A 17,302-nucleotide genomic window follows, 5' to 3' on the forward strand; every position below is an offset into this window, starting at 1 on the left:
GTTTGGGAAGAGCACAGAGAATACAAGCAAGGAATAGCTAATGAAATCTCTTAAGGCAAACTTAAGAACAGACAATAAAAGCCCCAAAAGGATGTCCAATGCAAATATTAATGATCTGAAAGCAGAAGAGTCCAGTAAAGAAATAGAAAATATAAGAACAGAGAACATCTGTCATCTTAAGGGACACTCAACTTGGTTTATGGTTTCCTAATGCGCTTTCTCAGGATGTTCTAAATATACCCAATTGCTGTGCGTGCAAAGTATAATTTAGCGCTCCCCTGGTCATATTAATTTTTAACTTGCATAGATGTCTGCGTTTGCTCTCTGTGGCGCTATTGTTGGTATCTTCCTAAAGAGATAGCTCATTTCACAATCTGAATGCCTAGTTAAACATCTGGATTTTATTTTCTCCCATGCCACAAGGGGGGCAGCTAGTGGTTAATACCCACTGCCTTCAAAAGAGGCATCACCCTTGGCAAAGACCTCCTAGGCTCTCCTCTCAGCTTTCACCTGACATGTTTATGGATAAATTCACATAGAGCAGCCCCCTTAAAAACAGTGTCAGCATCGCAACCCTTTCCAAAGTTACCTATGGTCATAAAGGAATGTTGGCCACATTGCCTTTTATTCTACTGTGACAGGATACTTGTTCACTTCTAACACCAGAGGGCGCCCACATCTGGTCCCTGTTCTGGGCTCTAGATCAGCCTGGATGCTGATTCTTCTCCCATCTGGGACTTCAGAGATAAAAACTAGGATCTGGACTACAGAAGACCAAAGGGACAGGTTTTATCCAATTAATTCCTTCATTAACTCATAGTCTTATGTAATATTCACAAACTTTTCTCATTTGAGGATTAACACATAACAGTGGGAATGATCTTGGAGCCATGAAGTAGTCAGTATATTTACTTGTGTGTCCTTGGGCACAACACAAAACACACGTGCGTGTGTAGGCAACCACTGCAGCAACCTCCCAACTTTGTTCTTGAGTGTTTAGCTTTCCACATAGCTAGGATTACAGGTGTGAACCACTGTGCCCAGCCTGAAATTCTGTTCTAGCAAGACTTCCAACCATCCATGCTCATATATATGTTCAAGTCTGAGACTTCTTGCTGGAAAACACATCTGTCATAAAACTAAGGTGCTCACCTCAGTTTGATAACGGTTTGCTTAGCATGTTGTTGACAGTTTAAAGAAATCTGCCAGGCACCTAGCAGACAAAGAAAGGAAAAACAGACACAGGGCTGTGATCCGCCCACAGAGTTGAGGAGGTGATTTCTAGAGGAGGGTTGTCCCAAATGATGCCCCAGGAAGTGAGGGAGCAGTGTGGTATTCTAAGCTGCACATACAATACCGGAGCTGTGCACAGCTTCAGCATCCTTGTAGAGTGTAATTCTACCTACAGTCCAAAAGGAGGACTATTTCCAAAGAGGAGCGCCCCTCCCAACCTTTTCCTCCTTCATTCTCATTTTGGGTGGTTGTGATTTTGAGTCTCTTCATGACAGACCCCTGTTCTTTGCCTACAGCAGACCATTTCTGACCCCAAATTCACTAAACCAGGCCATACCTTTGGGGCTTTCTGATTTCCCACAAGGTGGTCAACATCATACATGTTGGAATTACTTGGAGAGCTTCTGTATATGCACCTCTACAAATAGTATACAGCTATTAAAATATGCAATCTTTGAGACAAACTAAAAATATCTGATCTGCCAGGGGCTGGTGTCTCCCGCCTATAAGCCTAGCTACCCAGGAGGCTGAGATCTGAGGATCATGGTTCAAAGCCAGCCCCGGAAGAAAGTTTGTGAGACTGTTATCTGCAAGTAACCATCAGAAAACCAGAAGTGGCACTGTGGCTGAAAGTGGTAGACTGCTAGTTTTGAGCAAAAAGAGCTCAGGGACAGTGCCCAGACCCCAAGTTCAAGTCCCACAACTGACCAAAAAAAGGATCTTTAGCTGGATTTTAAGAGAGCCCTAAAGAATGCTCGTGACCCAGGGACAGGGACAGGTGATTTCTCAATGAAAGCCACTAATCCTGTGACTTAAGCCCACTTCCTAGGAGTAGCGCGCACGCACGCACGCATGCGCACACGCACGCACACATACACACAAGTGGTGGTTCCTCAAAAAGATTAGAATTTCCATATGACACAACAACCCCTTTTTGGGGGTAGAAACCGAAAAGAGTTGAAAACCAGGTCCCCAGTAGATATTTGTACACCATAAATAATGTCCAGAGCAGCATTCTTTACGGCAGCTAAAATGCGGAAGCAATCCAGGTACCCACAGACAGATGAACCAATTGCCAAAATATGGTCCCTATAGACGATGGGGGAACTAAGTCTTCAGCTTTAAAAAGGAAGAAAATTCTAGCATGTGCTGCCTACCATGTGGCTGAACGAGAATTCTCTGCTAAGGGGAATAAACTAGTCACAACACGGTTTCACTTCTGTAGCGTTTCCACCATAGCCAAAGTCAGAGGCAGAAAGTAGAAATGCGGGGTGAGGGGCCAGGGGGAGGAATAGGTAGTTATTGTTTCATAGATTTGGAGTTTCCATTTGGGAAGATGAAAAAATTCTGGAGATAGTTGTGATGCTGGTTACAGAACAATGTGAACATATTTAATTTTCACAACTGTATAGGTTAAATTTTGTCATGTGTGTTTTACTACAATTAAAAAAAAAAAGCTGGCACTGGTGTCTCACACCTGTCATCCTAGCTACTCAGGAGGCTGAGATCTGAGGATCGTGGTTCAAAGCCAGCCTGGGCAGGAAAGTCCATGAGACTCTTATCTCCAATGAACCACCAGAAAACCAGAAGTGGTGCCGTGGGTCCAGTGGTAGGGCACTAGCCTTGAGCTGAGGGCCAGCGCCCAGGCCCAGAGTTCAAGCCCTACGACCAACCAAAAAAAGACAGTGGAGCTCAAGTCAGATTGGTTGGTTGGTTGTTTTGTGGGTGTTTGGGGCGGGTTGGGGAGGGTGGAGGCTGAACCCACATAGGAAGCACGTGACCCACAAAGAGCAGAGAAGAAAACATCTGAGTGAAATGTGAGTTGGTGGCAGGATGGTGACACGTGTGGAGACGATCTGATCAGTGGCTTTGCTGCGCCAGCCATGCTACCTCAGCCTCGGTGTTCCTGAACCCGCAGCTCCCCTCATCTGAGCCACAGGGTAAGTTAGAGCTCCTTGCTTACCTCTGACAAAGCTTGGCAGCCAGAAAACCTCAGAGCCTTGGTGTCAAGACCTGTGTTCTGGATCTCTCCTTTCTCTGGGCCTCACTTTTCCTCCAGTAAGCACGGACAGGAATTGGGAATCCCTAGTTTTATGGATTTGTTGTCTGCCCTTAAAGCTCTTGTTCTACTTGGGCTCAAGCCCACCCACCTTGCTGGTTTCCTGTTTGCTTTCCTCCTCTCCTTCCTCTTCTGCCCTGTCACTGGATAAGCTGCTTTCTTTACTCCCAGTTCCACGTGGGGTATGAGCCCAGCCATGGGAGGCGATATGCAGCATAAAGGACAGCCCCTTCTTTCCAAGCAAGTATGGTGAGTTCATGAGGAATTTACCCTGGGAAAGGGAACCCTTCTCAGCTGGGAAGAGGCTGTCCTAAACTGTGCTCACACTCAAAGAGATCATCTTTTTTCTTCCTTCCTCCCTTCCTTCCTTTTTTTCCTCCTCCTCCTCTTCCTTCCATCTTTCCTTTCTTCCTTCCGTCCTTCCTTTCTTTCTTTCATCCTTCCTTCCTTCTTTTCTTCTTTCCTTCCTTCCTTCCTTCATTTCTCTTGTTTTGGTGCTGATACTTGGGCTTAAGCTGAGGACCTGGACTCTGTTCTTTATTTGTTTTTCTCAAGGCTAGTGCTCTACTACTTGAGCCACAGCTCTACTAGGAGCTTTTTGGTGTTTAATTGGAAATAAGAATTTCATGAACTTTCCTGCCTTGGCTTCAAACTAAGATTCTAAGATCTCAGCCTCCTGAGTAGCTCGGAAAAAGCCACTAGTGCCCAACTCTTCTTCTTTCTTGACATAAAGGAATTTCCCTTCTCTCTTTCCACTTTTTGGTAAAATTTCATAGGTGACACATAAAAAAACCCTGTTATCATACTGTACAGTAATACAATGAACACAGATGGAATATTGCTAAGCTATTTTTGTGCTTCTTGCTTTCTACCTTCTGTAACCTTGTGTTTATTATTTTCTTTTTTATCATAAATGCATGCCTATTTATCTTTATTTTCTGGAAGTTATACAATGCCTAGTATTTATTACGTGCTAGACACTGATCTAAATGCTTTAAAATATTAACTCATTTAATTAGTTTAATACACAACACAACTGTAATGGCGATTTCTTTTCTTTTTCCTTTATTTGGTGATAATGCGATTTGAAATCAAGGCCCTGAGTTTAAATGCTTGCTAAGCAGGCACTCTACCACTTGAGCCATTTCCCCAGCCTATGATATCATTACTAATCTCACTTTACAGATAAGAAAGCTGAAGCATAAAGAGAATAAGTAACTTGCCCAAGGTCATAAAAGCAATAAAAAGTTAACATGAGACATATCTACTCCATCTTAATGCAAAAGTTTGTCTAAGGGAGGAATTGTGGGATGTAGGACAGGAGACTCTGTAGTTTTTAAAGAAAATACCTTATTATTTCTAGAGGACCAATACAAACTCTCATCAGCCATTGTTAGAGCTACTATTGACCTGCAACCTCTCCAAACGTGTCAATCCAGTATGGTATCTCATTGCAATTTCAATCTTTTTTTTTTTTTTTTGGTCGGTTGTGGACCTTGAACTGTGGGCCTGGATGCTGTCCCTGGGATCTTCAGCTCAAGGCTAGCGCTCTGCTACTTGAGTCACAGCGCCACTTCCAGTTTCCTGGTGGTTCACTGGAGATAAGAGTCTCACGGACTTTCCTGCTCCAGCTGACTGAATTGCGATCCTCAGATCTCAGCCCCATTTGTAGCTAGGATTACAGGCTGCCCCACTGTAACTTCAATTTTAATTTGCCTTATAATTATTGAGTTAAGGCATCTTTTAATTTTCTTTTCCTTGAATTTTTCCTGTGTCTTCAATATAATTCAAATGATCAATTCTTTGTTATTTTATGACTGGCAGTTTTGAGGTCTTGTAAAGTCGTATCCCAGTGACATAAAAATACACTTCCTGGGGGCTGAAGGCATGGCTCAGTTGGTAGAGTGCTAGTCAGTGAGCAAAAAGCATCAGGTACCAAGTTTGAGTTCCAGTCTCAGACTAAAAACAAAAACAAACAAAAAATACTCTCCTTGCTTCTAGTTCTGGCTTTTTGCAGATTAACTGGAGTTAAAAGTCTCACAGATTTGTCTGCCTGGGCTGGCCTTGAACCTCAATCATCAGCTTTCAGCTTCCCGATTAGCTAAAATTATAAGTGTAACCTACTAGCACCAGGCTTAATCCGTAGGTTTTCAACTAACTAAATGACTGGTTGATGGATGAACTGATTGATTTTTGTCTTACCGCATTGTTTAGGACCTTTGGTGCACTGTTCAATAGAGCTAGAGATCATAAATTTGAAGGAAATGCTAAGATTTACTCATTAAAAGTAATATATAAGTTGTATCTAAGTTTCCTTTCTTAAGTTCAGGAATTTTTCCTCTCACTTGCTGAGCTTTATATCATGCAAGGATGTTGAATGTCAATGTTTGCACATGTGTGTCCTGATTTGTTAAGATGAGTGTATTTTTTTCTTCTTAACTCAGAAGTCAGGACTTCTTCAAAAAGCAGAATCTGGAATAAGACTTGGGTTCAGGCAGGTTAATAGACAGATGCTTGTGGGAAGCAGATGGTGCAAGGAGTGAGACCGCATTGCCACTATCGGCAAAGGGCGTCAGTTCTGCTGGGGTCTCTGGCAGGCCTGTAGGATGCCGCCTAAAGCTGCGCCCCGGGCAGAGGAGGCCGGAGCAGCTCTACTAGAGCCGGTCTTCTCTTTGCATCTTACTTCTCCCACACATCTGGGAGACACAGGCCGATAATTAGCTCCTCAAGCATCACAGATGACCCTGAGTCAAGAGTTCAGAGAATTCTGGGATCAGAATCTAAGCTTGTTACACAGCAAAGCCATCCCCTGTCTGTGCAGCTGGTATGAGAGCGGAGCACTGTGATTGAGAGTCCCGTGTCTGTATTTCCAGACATGAATAACATTCATAGACGTTGCTTCCACTGTTAAGATCAAAACTTAGATATGATGTGTTATATATGTATCATTTGTTTGTGGAGGCAAGATCTCAATATATAACCCAGTCTGACTTCAAATTTGCAGTCCTCCTGAATACTGGGGTGACAGGTTGCTAGGTATTTCCAACCATGTCCAATTTGGTTTGTTGTTGTTGTTTGGTTGATTATGGTTTTGTTTTGCTTTGTTTTTGTTTTTTGGTGCTGTTCCTAGGCTCATACTTAGGGCCTGTGAGCTTTTATGCTCAAAGCCAGCTCTCTACCACTTGAACCACAGCTCCATTTCTGGCTGTTTTGGGTGTTTAAGTGGAGATAAAAGTCTCATGGACCTTCCTTGCCTAGCCTGGCTTCAAACCACAATCCTCAGATCTCTGCCTCCTGAGTAGCTAGGATTTCAGGCATGAGCCACCAGCACCTGGCCATCTCCAGATTATTTATGTTTCATATTTTTTATATACTAACAGATTTGATTTGCTAGTATTTTCTTTATAATTTTTGCACTTCATGAAATTGGCTTTAGTGTCCTTATTTATCCTGTACTTATCTTATTAGGAGACACCTTTCCTGGTGGGTTTTTTTTCCATTCTGAGAGTTTTATTAAAATTAGATTAATTGCTACTGGAACTTTTGTACAATTACCTAAATCTCGCATATTCTTTGTGGGAAGATTTTATTTATTTTTATTTTTTTGGGGTACGGTTGTGGGCCCTGAACTCTGGGCCTGGGCACTGTCCCTCAGCTCTTCAGCTCAAGGCTAGAGCTCTACCACTTGAGCCATAGTGCCACTTCCGGCTTTTTTCATTTTCTTATTTGGTGCTGAGGAATCGAACCCAGGGCCTCAGGCATCACATGATATCATCTTCCCCTGAGGATACATGGCAAATAATACACACACGCATGTGCATGCATGCACAGACACAGACACACACACAGACACAGACACACACACCTATGACACAATTCTCTCAACACTTTGGCTCCAAAGCTGAAGCCCTCCCCATCATTAACATCAAGGGATCAAATGTCTAGAAAGATGTACTGAATCCAACATATTATTATATGGAGGAGGTGTGGGAAAGGGAAAATCTAGAGTACCCGCACAGGCCCTGTCTGGTAGGTAAGGAAACATGACCCTGGAGAAGCAAGACAGGTCTGACTCTTCTAAGTGAGAAATTCCCCAGTCAATTCCTTAAGGACCCCATTTCCTTTCCAAGTCTCTCTCAACATAATATCAGCTTTACTGTTTGACATCTGTATTGGATATCTAGAGAGGAAGGAGACAGATTCAAACTTATCTATCTTTCCAACTGGCTATACAATTTCTGAACTTCCGCTTTGTCAACTCAATTACCTCCTTCTTGTCTAATCTCCAAATCTCATCCCTAAAACACTACACAGTCCACCGTGTAGTACTTCACACTGAACTCCTTCCTTCTCGCTACACTACGGCAGACTAGGCCCCAGCCCGCTTCCTCTCCCCCAAGTCTATGTAGGGACCTGAAATAGTAAGAGCTGGCCCTGGCCAGGCCACACCTCCCTCCGTTGTCTCTTGTAGAGCGTCCCACGCAGGTCACGCTGAAGCTGAAGCCCTCGAGGGTGGTGGTGGGCAAGCCCTCCACCATCGAGTGTGGGGTGCCAGCTGTGAAGCCTCTTCAGAGCCTCGCCCTCACCCTGTTGCATGGTACAGAGATCCTTCAGAACCAGACCTTCACGGATGCTGTGTCTGCTTCCCATGAGGCCACCACCACCTTCAACCACATGGCTCAGAGAGAAGATGGCCTCCTGAACTTCTCCTGCCGGGCTGAGCTGGACCTGCGGTCTCTTGGTGGGAGCCTCTTCCACAGCATCTCAGAGCTCCAGACCCTTGAGGTCTATGGTAAGGGCCACCATCTTGGGGGCAGACAAATCCAGATCCTTATTCTCAGATGGATGGGGTATACACTTGATCTTTGTTGGTTGGTTGGTTGGTTGTGGGGCTTGAACTGTGGGCCTGGGTGCTATCCCTGAGCTCTTCAGCTCAAGGCGAGCACTCCACTTAAGCCACAGTGCCATTTCTGGTTTTCTGGTGGTTTATTGGAGATAGGAGTCTCACAGACATTCCTGCCCAGGCTGGCTTTGAACCGCGATCCTCAGATCTCAGCCTCCTGAGTAGCTAGGATTACAGGCGTGAGCCACCAGCGCCCGGCTTCTCCACTAGTTCTTGACATGCTTGAGCCACATGACCTTGATCAAGGCTGCCTCCTGTTTTTGACCGTGGACCAAAATGTTCTTTGTCACCAGGGAGAGTTTCCCTGCAGCTCACTCGGATGTGCCTGAGGAGGGGCTTCGTCGGGATGGTGCTGAGTCCATTCCATGGTGGCAAGCCACCACACGCTGGTCCCCGGGGATGCTGGCGGAGGGACATCTGCCCTGGTTGGTGGGGGCCACTTTTCTCCTAGAGAGGCAGACAGCCTGGCCAGGCCTCTCCTCAGCCAGGCGGGCCAGGGGGTGACAGGTGGACACCCAGGATCCTGGCACCTGACGGCTTGTGTTCTTCCCCAGAGCCTGAGCAGGACGGCATGGTCTTTATCATCCCCATCGTGTCGGTGCTGCTGTTGGTGACATCTGTCCTGCTCTGCTTTGTCTGGGGCCAGCGTTTGCATCAGAGGCGGAGAGGCCCGTATGGGGTGCTAGCTGCCTGGAGGCAGCCGCCCGGGCCCTTCCGGTCACACCCTGTATGACCCGCCTGCCCACTGGCATGGCGATGCTGGCACTCAGCCCTGGTTGAAGGACTGGGACTGCAGTCCCCTCTGGAGATGTTCTTTTCGAGCCTCAACACAGACCCTTCGACGTAACCCTGTGTTCTCCATATCCGTCCCTGGGATCACCGCCAACAGCTGGCAGCAGATGTGGCCTTCTCTCCCTCAGTGTCTCCCTGTCCTCTCCTTCACAAAGGTTTCCAGAGCCCAAGTCTGCCCTGAGCAGCCCCTCACGGACCAGTCCAGGCCTCGGAGGACCACCCTCACTACCAGTGACCGATTCCTACTGTGGGGAGGGGGGGTGCGTCCCCAGTGCGCTTTGGGCCAGAGGGCGCTCAGCCCGTTCCTAGGAGCAGTACACAGCCCTGACTCTCTTTCTGCTAGCAGCTGGCAACCTGGGGTGAAGGTTTCACGCTGGGCCCAGCTCAGGGGTCCAGAAGGACTCTGTCTAGCCAGCCATTAAGGAGGCTTTAACCTCCTGGGAGAAAGGAGTGGTCCCTTCCTTTCCCACTCCATTATTAAGCCAAAAGTGACACTACAGCCTTTATCATCCCCGAGAGAGGAGTAGAGGCAGAGGTAGGCTGGGCTCTGGCCCAGACAGACAACAGTGGGACCACATCGGCCTCACACAGCTTCTGGGCCCGGGACTGGGCTTGCAGGAGCAGGGACAGGGTCAAGATGGCGGTGGGGAGGAGCGGGCCTGATCCACTGGGAGAGGCTCGTCTGGGGAGGAGGGCTCGTCTGGGGAGGAGGGCTCGTCTGGGGGGGAGGGCTCGTCTGGGGGGGAGGGCTCGTCTGGGGAGGAGGGCTCCTCTGGGGGGGAGGGCTCGTCTGAGGGGGAGGGCTCGTCTGGGGAGGAGGGCTGATGTGCATGTGCGTGCAGCATTAGCAGACAGAAGACAGATGTGGAGGACTCCAGGGCTGTTGAAGCTGGTGAGGACCCGGTGAGCATCCTCCCTCTCTCTCCCTCTCTCTCTCTCTCTCCCTCTCTCTCTCGGTCAGCTGTGGGGCTTGAACTCTGGGCCTGGACACTCTCCCTGACTTCTTCAGCTCTAGGCAAGCATTCTACCATTTGAGCCACAGCGCTACTTCTGGTTTTCTGGTGGTTCCTGGGAGATAAGAGTCTCATGGACTTTCCTGTCCAGGCTGGCTTTGAATCGCGATCCTTAGATCTCAGCCTCCTGAGTAGCTAGGATGATGGGTGTGAGCCACAGGCTCTGGCCAGCCTCCATTTCATGGCAGGCTCTCGGCATCACAGTAGTGTAAGGAGACAGCGTCCCATCTACCCTCCCTTCCCCCCCCTCCCCGCCATCCAGCCACAGTGGCGATGGAAAGCGCCCTCCTGCCTCCTGCTCCACTCCCAGCTCTGACCCCACTGCCTGCCCACCAGGCCTCCTACCTGAAGCTGGGGGTGCATCTGCACCCACAGTCTCTGTGGCACTGGGAGGAGGAGGTGGGGGCACATCTCTCCTGAGATGGGAGAAAACCCCTTTAGCGGCCCCGGGGTACCCTCGAGGGTTTTACCCACAATCCCCTGCAGGTTCTTTTAGCCCAGCCCTGGCCCCAGAGCAGGAAGCAGACAGTGCCCAGACCCCTCCAGCCTTACTTACACCCCTCTTTGTCCAGAGGTAGGAGGCAGGTGCTGAATCCTCGGTGCATCCAGCCTGTGAGGACGGCTTGGAGGAGGGGGCAGGGGAGGGGCTGGCCAGGGTGATGGGGGGCTCAGGGAGGACATGAGGCAGGGCAGGTAGTGGCGGTGGAACACCAAAGGCCCTTCCTCCCATTCTTCACGTTCCCCCCCCCACCCCCCCCCCCCTGTAGACCTGGGCATGCGCAAAGGGTGGATGGAAGATGGTGAGCCAGGCCCAGGCTCTCCCTGCCCCACCCCTCCGTCTCCCAGCAAGTGTGCATTCACTGCACACAAGCAAGGCACTTTGCAGACTCTTCCTCCCTATTTTGTAGGTGGGAAGAGGTTGAAGAACTTGCTTGCAGCAGAGCCTAGGCTGGGGGTTTTGGTAAGTAGCAGAGCACCTGCCAAGCCAGTGCCAAGGCCCTGAGTTCCACCTCCAGGCCTGCCATAAATAAGTAAGTGGTACAGCAGATGTGACCTCAGAGCTGGGGTAGGGAATCCACTGAGATGCCCCTGCCCTTCCGTGAGGGGGTCCTCACCCCGGGGTCTCCTGGGACCTGGGAGGAGGAGCCACAGCAGCTGGGCCCTACTGTGGCCCCCTTCTAGTACTTTCCTCCATTCTTACTCCTGACTGTTAGCGCTGTCAGAGCACCCTTCAAACCCTCAACTCAGGGTTACAGTTCCACCCGCTGCTCAAGGGCTGGTTCAAAGGCCACCAGGGGCTCTCTTCCGAGGACCCTTCCCCATCCACCTGTGGGCATGCATGCTGGTCCTCCCCTGTGCCAGGTGGGCTTGTATTCATAGTCATTCATTCATTCACTCATTCTCTTGCTCAGCAGTATCATGGAAGCCCCTGGTGCCTGCTGTCAGATACCAAGGTACAATGGTAGCTGCTCTCTTGGGGTCTGAAGTCCAGAAATTCCCTCAGCTCCTCAGCTCAAGGCGAGTGCTCTATCACTTAAGCCACAGCACCACTTCTGGTTTTCTGGTGGTTTATTGGAGATAAGAGTCTCACAGACTTTCCTGCCCAGGCTGGCTTTGAACCTTGATCCTCAGCTCTCAGCCTCCTGAGTAGCTAAGATTATAGGCGTGAGTCACTGGTGCCCAGCAAAGTCCAGAATCTTGAAGGGAACTTTCTGGAACTCCCCTTCCTGAAGGCACATCAGTCTTGTCAAAGAGATTCGGCCGGAGAGGTATGCACTGGCTTCCTGCTCTCCATGCCCAGAAGCTGCCCTCTAGTGGGGACCCCAGTAGGATCCTCAGCCGGGGCCCGCACCCCCGCGCACCTGCGGGCCAGGCAAGAATGGCCCTGGGCTCCGCGCCTCCGCCGCCAGGGACTCAGCAGCAGCTGGTGCGTCTGCACGTTCTGCAGCAGCAGCAGCTCCAGCAGGTCTGTAGCCCGGGGTTCCGCGAGCATGCCCAGTTCAGCAGTCCACCTGGGCCTCCCCAGCCAGCCTCAACCGCCTGCCCCCACCCCGGCACCCCGGCATCCCCATGCAGACCTCCCAGGCCCCCAAGCAGAGGGGAGGGGTAAGAGAGGGAAAGGGTGACCCCCAAACCTTCCCTTCCCTCACACGGGCCCGGCTGTGGGGGCCTGGGGGGGACCCACGGGAGGAGCTGCAGGACGGTCACCCAGGGCTGGGGGCACATCGGGCAAACCCCAACACGCCCTTCCAGTGCCTCTCTTTCCCCAAGGCCTCCTCTTTCCCAGTTCAGAATGCAGCCCTTCAGCTCCAAGGTACCCCAGTAAAGGCAGCCTCTGCTTCCCGGCTCGGTGCACTCACCGGTGGGGCTGCACTCTGTGGCGGGGTGTTACCCCAATTCCTGCGGTCCCCAGAGGCCATGCTCTGCTCCTGTGAGTCCTGGTTACCCGGGCAACACAGGAGCCAAAGAGGCAGAGCCCCGCCCAGCATGCCAGGGCTCCACCGATTGTGCCAGGCCCCGCCCAGCATGCCAGGGCTCCACTCATTGCGCCAGGCCCCGCCCAGCATGCCAGGCCCCGCCCAGCATGCGAAGGCCCCGCCCGTTGCGCAAGGGCCCCGCCCAGCATGCCCGGGCTCCACCCATTGCGCCAGGCCCCGCCCAGCATGCCAGGGCTCCACCGATTGTGCCAGGCCCCGCCCAGCATGCCAGGGCTCCACTCATTGCGCCAGGCCCCGCCCAGCATGCGAAGGCCCCGCCCATTGCACAAGGGCCCCGCCCAGCATGCCCAGGCTCCACCCATTGCGCCAGGCCCCGCCCAGCATGCCACGGCTCCACTCATTGCGCCAGGCCCCGCCCAGCATGCGAGGGCCCCGCCCAGCATGCCCGGGCTCCACCCATTGCGCCAGGCCCCGCCCAGCATGCCAGGGCTCCACGATTGTGCCAGGCCCCGCCCAGCATGCCCGGGCTCCACCCATTGCGCCAGGCCCCGCCCAGCATGCCAGGGCTCCACCCATTGCGCCAGGCCCCGTCCAGCATACTAGGCCCCGCCTAGCGCGCCAAATTCACAAGCAAGGCGGGGACGTTGGCCCCACACCTCTCTCTCTCTCTCTCTCTCTCTCTCTCTCCCTGCGGCCGTTTGTTTACTCCCTGCTTCCTGGCAAAGGTGAGCCCGCGAGACCCCACTCCCACCACGGCCGCTGAGCACTGGTGTCCCCGGATCTCCCCGGCGAGCGCTGCCCCGGGCCACGCAGGCGCAGGCCTCCGCTCCTGCTGGCGGTCTCCGCCCCGACCTGTCACCTAGGTAACTGGCACACCTGCAGGCACGTCCTGGCCCTCCCCCGGGACCGAGGGAGCTGTGGCCGCACCTTCTCCCCGCCCCCGGGCGGGACCGCAGCGCCAATGCTGGGTAGTAAGCTTCTCTTCCTGCCTGAACACCGCGCTGTGTTCTCTTCATTGGCCACCCAACGCCTGAGACCCCCAGGGTACCTGGCCTGTAGAGGGGAGGGGAGGGCGGTGGGAGACAGGTGAGAGCGAGCGCCACGTGGCTCCCCGGGCTCTGCTGCCCTCTGGTGGCACTTTGGGGGAACAACACAAGTCAACGCGGGGCTGAGTCCGTGCATCCCTCTAGTCTTTGTGGGCAGGGGGCATTTGGGGTTCGCGTATCTCCTCTCCTCCACCTCCCCTCCTCCGCCCCTCCTGCCTGCCCGCCACCAGCTGGAGCTGGAAGTGCAGAGTGCCCGGCGTCGTACCCCTTGGGCCATACCCACAATCCTTCTCCTTTTGTTATTTCTAAAATGGAGTCTTCAGAGCTGGGAAGGTGGCTTGGTGGTAGAGCGCTTGCCCTGGGTTCGATTCCCCAGTGCCACATAAAAAGGAAAAGCCTGAAAGTGGCGTTGTGGCTCAAGAGGTAGAGTGCTGGCCTTGAGCCAAAGAAGCTCAGGGACAGCGCCCAGTGCCAAGAGTTCAAGGCCCAGGACTGGTACATAAATAAATAAAATACAGTCTTCTGTTGATGATGTGGCTGGCCTGGATCGTGATTCTCCTATTTATGCTTTCCCAAACAGCTGGAATGACAAATGCCACCACCATACACAGCTTTTTTTATTGAGATGAGGTCTCCTAAACTTTTTTTTTTTTTTTAACCTGGGTTGGACTCAAACCACCATCTTCTCAGTGTCAACCTTGTGAGTATCTATGATTACATCTATGAGCCACTGGGCCCGGCTGGTATTACCAATGTTTTATCTTCACGGCTGATCAGCAGCTAATGTAGGTAGATCCCATGTGACCTAGGTAGAAATGACGGGTGTAGGTGTGGGAGATGAAGGAGGCAGAGGAGAGAAAGGAGCATTAGATTGCCAAACAGATGGTTCTAAGTTTGTACACACAGCTTCTGCATAGCTGACAACCCACATGGCCCCTGCCCTTGGGTGGAAGTGCTTCCAGGTCACAAACCTAGGGAGTTGCCGTGGGCTGATCCATCACAGCCCCTCCTCATCCACCTCCTCTTCCATCTTTGATAGAAAGCCAAGCTCTAGTCCAAGGGACCTACCACCTCATTAGCATATTCATTAGATTAAAAGAGAGGAAAGTTGGGCGCCTGTAATCCTAGCTACTCAGGAGGCTGAGATCTGAGGATCATGGTTCAGAGCCAGCCTGGGCAGGAAAGTCCGTGAGACTCCTATCTCCAATGAGCCACCAGAAAACCAGAAGTGGTGCTGTGGCTCAAGTGATAGAGCGTAGCCTTGAGCTGAAGAGCTGAGGGACAGCGCCCAGGCCCAGAGTTCAAGCCCCACAACTGACAAAAATGAATAAATAAAATGAGAGGGAAATAATGCAAATCACTGACAAATAAAGAGCATGTGTCATAAAAGCAAACATCATCCTCCCCAGTCCCCCCAAAAAAAAACATTTAAAAATCCAAACAAGGGCTGGGCACTGGTGTGCGTACCTCTACTCCTAACTACTCAGGAGGCTGAGATCCAAAGACCATGGTTCAAAGCCAGCCCAGGGAAGAAAGTCCAATGGAATCTTACCTCCAATTAACCACCAAAAAGCTGAAAGTGGAGCTGTGGCTCAATGGTAGAGCGCTTGAATGAAAAAGCTCAGAGAAGAGCTCAGGAGATAAATGGAAGCTTCAATCAATCTGCAGCTGCAAAGCCACCCGTCCCTCCTTCCCCACCAGGCGGGGGGACATCTAGAATATTCTGAAGTCACAGAAGGTCCAAGCTGCCAATCTAAAAGCTCAAATCGGGCCTGTGACAGGAATGGGCAGCTTCCCAGGTCAGTGGCATGCATCCCAGCAGACAGGGAGGCTGTGCACACAAGGCAAACGGCCCTGTGGCTCTCCTACCGGAGTGACCGCGCACCAGCCTCAGGAGACACGGCGCCCACCAGCCCTTTAAGTAAAGAACCCCCACATGGTGACTGTTTCCCCAACAAAGCCACCTGTGAAGCAATGGAGAGAGCGAAGCTGTGCTGAGCCACGAATCCATTTATACACAGAGAAAAAAAGAAACAACGTCGTGGGAAATACAGAAGAGAATATGAATGTCATGTCTGCCAACAAAAAAAATACTGCACTAGGAAAATCAGTACTGGGAAGAGGAGGGGGAGAGAGGGGGAGAGGAGAGGGTCCTCCTCTTTAAGGCATCGTCAGCAGGGAATTGCAATGTACCGTTACAAGTAAGAATCTGCCGGGTGTGGTGGTACAGGCCTGTAATCCCAGCACTGAGGAGGCTAAGAGAGGAGGATCTGGAGTTTGAGGCCAGCCTGAACTACAAAGTGAGACGCTTTGGCTTTTGTTTTTAAACGTTATTCTTATTAAGATGTTGTACAGAGGTTTTCTTTTTCTTTGGAGGTAAGATGCTAACGTGGGAACTCAGCACCCGCAGGAAGCGAGGCGTGGGTCTTGAGGGTGGGTGAGGAGGTCTGTGGGGGAGGGGTGGGCAGGGGGAGAAAGCCTTGTGGGGTAGAGGCTTAGTTCAGAGAGAACAGGAAGAACCCAGCAAGGGGGAGCCCGGGGTCTGGGTAATTACTGTCTTCCTCATTTTCTAGCTGAGTGGTTGTCTTCGAATCTGTAGCTGCTTAGTCATTCTTTGGTTAATGTTGTGTAGAGAGACCGGCCCTCCAGGGGGCGCGCAGTCGCCGTGGACTGGTGCTTCCAGAAGGAATGGAAGCTTCTGTGCTAACTCCTCAGGTAGCGTCCCGGGAAGAGGCCACGGTTTCCAGAGACCAAGGCAGGCGATGCCAAGGCCCAGCCCCTGTTGAATCCCGCCCCCCCCACACACAATGGGGCAGGTGTTCTACTACTTCTGTCACTCCCTCAGCCTTTGGCTTTTATTATTTTTCAGAAGCATAAGGTAGGCCTTATGCTTCGCACATAGCTGGGATTATAGGCATGAGTCACTGAGCTCGGTCTTGTGATTGCAAACTCCAGTGTCACTTGGATAGGTCACATCACCTGGTATTTGGTAAAGAAGACATTTCATTCATTTATTCATTCATTCATTTATAGACAGGGTCCCAGTGTGAAAGGACTGGCCTAGAACTAAAACCCCCACGGCCTCGGCCTCTGACGGGCTGGGATCACAAGTGTAAGTACGATTAGATGAGATTAACGTTCATTCCAGTAGACTTTGAACAAAGAAGATTACCACCTGTAATGTGGGTGGGTCTCAACGAGTCAGTTAAAGGCCTATTAAGAGAAAACAGATCACCCGGGTCCCTGGATGAAGAGCGAATGCTCCCTCCAGACCGTCGGGACGGGGACAGCACCAGAGTCCTCCCTGAGTGTCCCCCCTGCCCGCGCACCCTGCAGCCGGACCTTCCCGGCCAGGATGCAGGTGGCTTTCCCTGCCCTGAACACCTCCTCCTTCTCTCTGGTGGCCGCCTCTTTTTCAGTCCCGAGTCTCCCTGGGAGTCAGAGTCCAAGGGAGGAGGCCGAGAGCAAGAAACCGCTCCTCCTCTTCCCTTGCCCCGTCTTCCCCTCCAGCCTTTCTCTGGATGGAAGTAGCTCCCGGGTGTCCTGCTCAGTTCCTGGACAAGTCAAAGCTCTCTGGCTCTCCAAAAGTCATCTCCAAGCTAGTCCCTCCCCCCGCCCCCCCCCCCAGCTAGCCTAGGCTACAGCTGATCTCCTCTTCTGTTTGGGGGTGACTCCGGGTCTCCCATCTGCCCCAGACAAAAGCAGCAGAAAGGGAGGCGTCCCTTCTCACCGCCAGGCCCTGGGGCCCAGGAGGAGGGGGATGCACTGGCTCCTCCCCCCGGGCAGTAGAAGGCTGCCATTGGCTGCCAGCCCTGGAG

The 17,302-nt window shown here is 51.6% G+C and overlaps 3 protein-coding genes across 3 annotated transcripts in view; 2 read left to right on the forward strand and 1 right to left on the reverse strand.

The window, feature by feature from the left end:
• Positions 1-7,704, forward strand: part of Ern1 (endoplasmic reticulum to nucleus signaling 1) — a 105,202-nt gene extending 97,498 nt beyond the window's left edge. The window contains exon 23 of the transcript XR_006151418.1: positions 7,693-7,704. The gene's annotated coding sequence lies outside the window, so the exon portion shown is untranslated. The remainder of the gene's footprint in view (positions 1-7,692) is intronic.
• On the forward strand, positions 7,336-9,328 carry LOC122128354 (intercellular adhesion molecule 2-like). Its single transcript, XM_042702637.1, has 3 exons — positions 7,336-7,358; positions 7,735-8,084; positions 8,750-9,328. Exons 1-3 carry the CDS (start codon positions 7,336-7,338, stop codon positions 8,926-8,928), a joined length of 552 nt encoding a protein of 183 aa, XP_042558571.1. The 3' UTR covers positions 8,929-9,328.
• Positions 9,329-9,619: 291 nt separating this feature from the next.
• On the reverse strand, positions 9,620-12,420 carry LOC122128356 (proline-rich protein 29-like). Its single transcript, XM_042702638.1, has 6 exons — positions 12,361-12,420; positions 12,136-12,214; positions 11,755-11,968; positions 10,557-10,769; positions 10,346-10,416; positions 9,620-9,759 (listed from the first exon to the last, which is right to left on the reverse strand). Exons 1-6 carry the CDS (start codon positions 12,418-12,420, stop codon positions 9,620-9,622), a joined length of 777 nt encoding a protein of 258 aa, XP_042558572.1.
• Between the last annotated feature and the right edge of the window lie 4,882 nt (positions 12,421-17,302).

Source organism: Dipodomys spectabilis, unplaced genomic scaffold, assembly GCF_019054845.1.
Source record: "Dipodomys spectabilis isolate Male_0828 unplaced genomic scaffold, ASM1905484v1 ptg000329l, whole genome shotgun sequence".
NCBI lineage: Eukaryota > Metazoa > Chordata > Mammalia > Rodentia > Heteromyidae > Dipodomys > Dipodomys spectabilis.